Source organism: Patiria miniata, unplaced genomic scaffold, assembly GCF_015706575.1.
Source record: "Patiria miniata isolate m_02_andy unplaced genomic scaffold, ASM1570657v1 HiC_scaffold_7, whole genome shotgun sequence".
In the NCBI taxonomy this organism is placed as follows: domain Eukaryota; kingdom Metazoa; phylum Echinodermata; class Asteroidea; order Valvatida; family Asterinidae; genus Patiria; species Patiria miniata.
Window position 1 is genome coordinate 21,349,203 of NW_024037074.1, and position 6,882 is coordinate 21,356,084.

Here is a 6,882-nt window from a genome sequence, read left to right on the forward strand (position 1 = left end):
TTCATTTATTCTTCCTCATAACTGTCTTGTGGTTCTCCTAACATTAAACTCAATATGAAGGTCATTTTATTACCAACATCAATCCGCCTTGTGCAGGAAATCCTACCACTCAGGAGTATATGCAAATGCAGAAATCTATTTATTATTTTTCTCATAAATACTGTGTGGATTAATCATGACATATTTAGCATAGCTATATCTAATATTTCATTATTCTTGTATCTTTCAGTTTTCTGTTTCAACAAGCGACTCAGATGACCCAAGATGTTCAGATAGCCATCGGGGGCCCAGCCTAGACAAATATCTCATCACTTGCATTTAAGCAAGTGTAGGTAGGCATTAACAAAATAAACATAATGCATGAAATCCAAACCATTCCATTTTTAGATTTTTTTGAAACAAGAAACCTTTTAATCTCTGGTTGTCATATGGCATTCCAGTTGGCAAGACACTGTTTTTTTTACAATGTAATATGAATAATGCTCAAGTTAGAAATATGGTTCTGGGTGCACATTTATTAGAGCAGCATTTAATCCTCATATACCAACACAGTTGAACAAAATATGCTGTAAATCAACTATATTGATTTTAAACAAGTACTTAAAAATTGGGCTATACCTTTTCCATAAGCTTGGTCCTCCGACTGGTGATAGGGTGCATCCCAGTGTCACATAATTGTACACAGATTTTACAATGTTTCTTACCATAAGAATCATTTATGGTATAATAGCTTTTGATTAACTTGCTGTATTAACATTTAAAACTTAAATTTCCTTTGTAAATTTCAAATATTTTCAAACATTACGTTTGCATGACTGTCTCAAATAGATACTTTTGACAAGCCTGGTACTGAAGAAATATAGCAGATGGATTGAGAAATCAGGCTCTTGTAGTGAAAATGTACCTTTCTTTTTGGATCTGGTGGGGCTGATCTTATTTGAGGAACTGGCCTGATTTAGAGGAGAATAAGTTTTGTAAATAGCTGCTCTTTGGATTAAGTAATTAATGATTGGAGTGGTCGTAAGAGTGGAATATCGCCACACATTTATTGGATAACCTCAATCAGCAGTCAGTATTGAATAGGAAAATGGACAAAATTCATAGTTGACATATCCTGGCAAGTTGAGTACTTCAAAGCTCATTGATTTTTATGGAAGTGTCACACTTAACTCAATTTCATTTGTTAAATGAAATTTAACACCTTTTATATGTAAACCCAAGAACTGGATCACTCTTTCAGATTGCTCATCTTAAACTGTCAGTTTACAAGGTCTAATTGTGTATTTTTTGTTTAAAATTCAAGCACCATATTGAAAAAAAGTAACAAAGTTGCATATGAGTTTCTATGCATTGGGATAAGATGTTTTGATATTTTGTATTGGTGATCAGCATTCCATGTAGTCTTTGCCCAAGACGTCAGTGCTTCAGAGCGATAGTTGCATATTTGTGTAGCACCCTTGCATAATTGTTTTTTACTTTCTTGCACTTACGTCTTGGTCATTTCGTAGCAAGGGGGCTGGGCCATTTTATGTCAATAAAACTGTCTGTATAAATTCGAACAAACCTGTTTATAGCTCCATGCTTACATTACATTATCATTCTATGCAGTGTGAACAGTTTAATAATTTAAATTAAATGTAATTTTTGAGAAGCAAATTTAATTTGACCGAACCAAGACTTCAAGTTGAGACCCTTGGAGTTTTGAGACTTATGATACAACCCAATATTTGATGCACCCTCAAATTTGACACAAGTGTATATATTAGAACAGCCAATGCCAACTGTGATTTTGATATCTTATTGGTTGCTATTCATCTAGCTTGGCTGTACTGCCTAGCTTGTAGTTTGAGTGGCCTATTTCTCCAGCACATTCATGCAGAACACAGTTAGCGCTGGCCAGTTTCAGATTCTTAACCCACCATCTGCCTTGGTTTTGAGGCGGTGTTCAAACCATGGTTAAGTTGGATGTCATTCATCATGGAACAGCAAGATCATTGAGAACACTTCACTATCCGAACTTGAAATGCGCACACATCGATGCACAGGCAAATACTTTCTCAGCTTCTTGGATTTCATGGGTTTAAAGATTGGACACAAGAGCAGGCTTGGTCGTAGAACATTAAATTGGGAGGGGCACTGCAGTAAGTTTTGAAAGGTCATCAATTTTTCCCAAAAATAGTTTGTTATATTTGAAATGTGTACGCTACTCTTTACTTACAATGGTCACTGGATTGTGTACTGCGCTAAGAAGATATCAGTGTGATGCAAACGATTCCATTGCCAATCTTGCACCCAAGCGATGGCTACCAGGGTGCAGGGTGTGAGCATACAAGGTACAAGCCAAATTAGTTGATTACAAGTACACCCAATCCTCCAAAACAGAAAAATCCCCAACTTTGTTTATTTAGCACCACCCAAAAAAATGGAGGGTAGGACATCTCTTTGTAGTTTATTGTGGTGTAAATATGCTCAATGGCATGGTCCAGTGGCCTTTAGCACCACACCTGTACAAAGTAAAGCTTGTACCCTTTACAAAGGAGCAAAGAGCTGTGGGCGTGATTATTTACACAGACCCAGATAACTAGGGTGGACTGCTCATACATTGTATATGGATAGGTGGTGACGTCAGAACCAAAGCATGAAATCAGTTCTGAAAAGTGTTTTGTTTGAAATCAACAATTTCGATGCAGCTGCATGTCTGTATGGGAAAGGGAACTTGTGTATGCTCTGGCATGGGTGAAGTTTGGGAAATTTTCTTTCAAATAAGTATAGGCCTATTTCAAGGAAAATTTCCCAAACTAATAGCCCAACTTCCCCAAAGTATATAACTAATAAAAACATTATTAAATATATAAAAAGAAAAATGTACAAGTTGCCTGGGTAACAATGCCAAAATTCTGAAGACTGGATTTGATGATTGGATTAATCTTGTTGATGGCGCCCTCTATTGCCGCAGTGACTTCAATGCACTTTTTAGGGATTGGGGCCAGCTTTATATAGGGAATAAAATCCAACTCCAGCTTGGATCAAGACTTTTATTTAAAGGGAATATACAACATTTGCAAACATCGAAAAATAAAACTACCAAGTTTTTGCGAAATACCTTAATAGGATGTTGGTAAATGACAGTCTAAAGCATCCTGTAAAATTATGGCACCTGGTATACTGTCATTTTCAAGAAAAGTGGTATTTTTGTATCAATTTCCAACGCTGATCGGCCGATCAGCGTTGGAAATTGATACAAAACAACAACTGGCTTTTTTTCAAATACTGGCCCCAATTGACCATTGCACTTGTTTACAATCGATTACAAACCCATGAACGGGTACGAGCCAGCTAGACTGGTTCCCTGACCTTACAATTCCCCAATGTATGTTAACTGCTCTGTTTCTTCTTATATGGAGTCAGGGAACCAGACTACAGAAAAATGATCGTTTTTCTTGGTTTTTATAGCATTTTCGAACCCAAAACCTCCAAAAAGTCAGTGTAACTATATTTGCTTTATATTTCCAACCCCCCAATTCCATCCATATCTGAAAATTACAGCAAAAGCAAATGATGTATATTCCCTTTAAAGTTGCCAATGTGAAGGTACAGTACACTAAAACAGCAATTTCCCAAGTTCATTTTACTTATAACGAAGTTTAAATGTCATGCTTTGTGCTCTGAAAAACATACAAATGTTAATGATATCTACTTTAGATAAAGTATTGAGCCTGGGCTTTTAACGTGGTAACGTCATCCCTACTTCAAAACCCTCTAGCATAGGCAACTATCAACATGATTAGAAAATTAATACGATTATGACGCACATTTCCAGTATAATTACACAAATTGTAATAAAGTGTAGTCATACATTGGGCCATAAAACCAATAACGGATGGAAATACAGGATTTTGCTTTTACTAAATTTAGGAAGCTGGAATTCTTGTAAAGTGTATGTTTATATAAAAAAAAATATGTAGCTACATGTACTACTAAGATTGACAGCGGACCTCTTGAATTATGATCAGTCTTATTTATTGAGCGATATCACGCCCACGATCCAAACAAATCCGGCGCCAATGTGGGTGGAAAGAAGGTCAAGAGTGATTTTTTTTTAATCTCAAACTGAAGTGTTTATTTCCGGTAAATAAAACAGTTTTTGGGTGTACAGAGCAAAGAGCAGTGCTCATATATAGTTGTTTGCTTAGGCCAAGTAACAAAAATCACCAGTTTCCTTTTAATTTTTTTTTTTTATCAATCATTTGCAATATGCCCGGCCAATTACACCAAGTTTTCATTCAATTTAACTTCTGGCTCATTCAATTTAGATTGAAATTGAAACATCACGCAGATCGTCATTCGACAATAAAAAAGAATCATTCAATTTCACTATCCGATCATTATATCGTATTTTAGCTTCACACGTCCGGCCCTGTTAAAGATGCATTCAAATTCAAAGTATCGTGTTGTTCATTCAATTTCGTCTGAACCAGCAGTATTGATCAGGCATTCGTTTTCATTAATGGGCAAACATATTTCACATGTTGTCAAACATCTTATAAGACTTCCTGCATGTCCGTATTCCTATATCTTAGCGTTAATCATATCTGACGTCTTCAATCCGTAGATGCACACCTTTCTTTCCTAAATAAAGGGTATGTGCGATTAACTTTTCTTAGGAACACATACTGTGCAACTTTCTACTCCTCTTAAATGTATGAAAACTTTATATTTGGCATCTTTTTTGTTTGTTAATCTTTTTGTAAAGTGCACTTCTTTAACATTTAAATGTGTCCATGCTTTTCCGGACAACTGAGCGCGCTGTCGCTGTGATGTCACTTCAGGAAGACACTGTTCAGTATGGGGGTTTTCTGCTCAAATTGTGAACCCAAAATGTTCTTATTGAAAACATTTGTGAGAAAGGGTTGCTCATTCGCTTGCGCTTACTGCCATGTTCCGTTGCACAAAAACGAAAGAAAATAAATTACGACAGCAAAATATCCAAACTTCTAGCAACTATTTGTGTGCTGAAATAGCCGTGTAACATTGAGGTCTCTGCTCACAGTTTTACTCATGAATATGAAACATTGCATTAGCTAGACGAGAAGGAACACAAAATACCCTTCAAAATGGACAAATAAAACTTGAAAATAAGGTTAAAGGGGACACAAAGATACATTTTCAAGGTTTAAAGAAGTGTCCAAACAGATATAAAGAGGAACGAATTTTAAGGAGTGGCGATGTAATCGTCTGATGAAAGTGGCCCAAGTTTCCCAACAGTTGGGAAATCACCCCCGAGCCAAGACTAGAGAAATGTCCCCGATGGTACAACCATTACCAAACGTACATTCCCCGATGTCTTGCACGTCACGAGATGGATAGGTCAATCAGCGATGAATAAAAAAAGTACAAAAACAGAACGAAAAGAAACAGAATAATTAACATATCAACATAAAGATGCCTGCTATACATTTTCAATCTTTTAAATAAGTAGAAAAGATCATCAACAGTAAAGAAAAAAATACTTAGCCCATTTCATTTACTTTTTAATTTTTCGTTACATCATTTAATCCTCATATCAGTTAATTTGTTACATATGAATTTTACAATCACAATTACAAAGAACCTCCGAGGAAAAGAGGAATATGTTTAAAATAAAAATATCATATCAATTTGAATGACCAAACGATGAAAATTATTGCCCATAAACGAATAAGAAAAGAACAGCATGAATACGTCATATGTGCACCGACGTTCGCTAAGTTGAATGCGTCAACCGTCAAAAGATGTCAACAACTTAATTTAAGAATGCCACGAATTAAGTATGGAACGCACCAAAACGAAATAGAATGCCCCAAAACGTACGAATACGAACCTTGGGAACAAAATATTGGGTTCCTAAAAATTGATATTGAATGCACCAACGATGAAAAAGAAATCCCAATTTGACCAGACCTGTAAATTCACGCGAAATTGAATGGCTGATAATGAAAATGATCAGAAAAATTCGGAAATTGGCCGGGAAAACCTATATTTAGGTGTTTTTTTGTTTTGTTTTAATTTTCTTCGAGCAAAATTGAAGCTATGTATGCAAGTTCAGAATCTGTTTCAATGCGTACGTCCGCAAAAGAGTCGAGAACTATGCAAGAATCATCTCGGAAAATCCGCCGTCTTGAAAAAAGAAAAGGGAAAAAAAGGGGGCCTCCTCACTTTTTTTTTCAAAAAGCCCAGAAGAAAAACTTTTAATTTGTACTTGGCCTTTTTTGCTAATAGTTGTTTGCGCTTTAATATACTTGTAAATGACCATGGTTTGTTGTCACTGTTCCCAAGTAATGCTTGTATTTATTTACTTAATTTAGGCTTTCCTGGCCAATTCTAACATTCGTGTTACTTTTTTTGTGATTCAAGCCAATTTCCGATATCCGATATAATTAAACTTAAATAGGAAGTGAAGTCCCTTTTTTGCTTTTATTAAAAGTGGGAACGTTGCTCAAGAGGCGGCTGGGGCGAGGTTGCGATAAAACAAGATTGACAATCTTTTTAATGCTGTTATATTTAGAATTTTACCGAAGTTTCTATTAATACCGACGTTTCTATTAACACTGACTCTGTTATATATTGCCCATCGATACCTTATAATGACTTGCAAGAAAAATAACAAAGGAGGCGCCCAATATTACCACAACCACAACCATGTTGGACTGGTTTCCAGGAATGTCGGACACTTCGCCCCATTTCCACGTCGCCCCATGTCACTTCGCCCCTAACCACTTCGCCCCATCCCACATCGCCCCATCCCCACTTCGCCCCATTCCCACTTCGCCCCATTATCACTTCGCCCCATCCCCAATTCGCCCCATCCCCACTTCGCCCCAGCTGTTACATGTAAAAAAAAAA

General features: G+C 36.4%; 1 protein-coding gene and 1 long non-coding RNA gene across 4 annotated transcripts in view; one reads left to right on the plus strand and one right to left on the minus strand.

The window, feature by feature from the left end:
• The window catches only part of LOC119745662 (condensin-2 complex subunit G2-like), a 32,602-nt gene extending 31,043 nt beyond the window's left edge, over nucleotides 1-1,559 (plus strand). For all 3 annotated transcript variants that reach the window (XM_038222185.1, XM_038222187.1, XM_038222186.1), the window contains exon 27: nucleotides 230-1,559. In XM_038222185.1, coding sequence (XP_038078113.1) covers nucleotides 230-296 — 67 coding nt within the window. In that variant the 3' untranslated portion in view covers nucleotides 297-1,559. The remainder of the gene's footprint in view (nucleotides 1-229) is intronic.
• On the minus strand, nucleotides 455-3,039 carry LOC119745663. Its single transcript, XR_005273641.1, has 2 exons — nucleotides 1,202-3,039; nucleotides 455-982 (listed from the first exon to the last, which is right to left on the minus strand). It is a non-coding gene; the product is annotated as an uncharacterized LOC119745663 (long non-coding RNA).
• Between the last annotated feature and the right edge of the window lie 3,843 nt (nucleotides 3,040-6,882).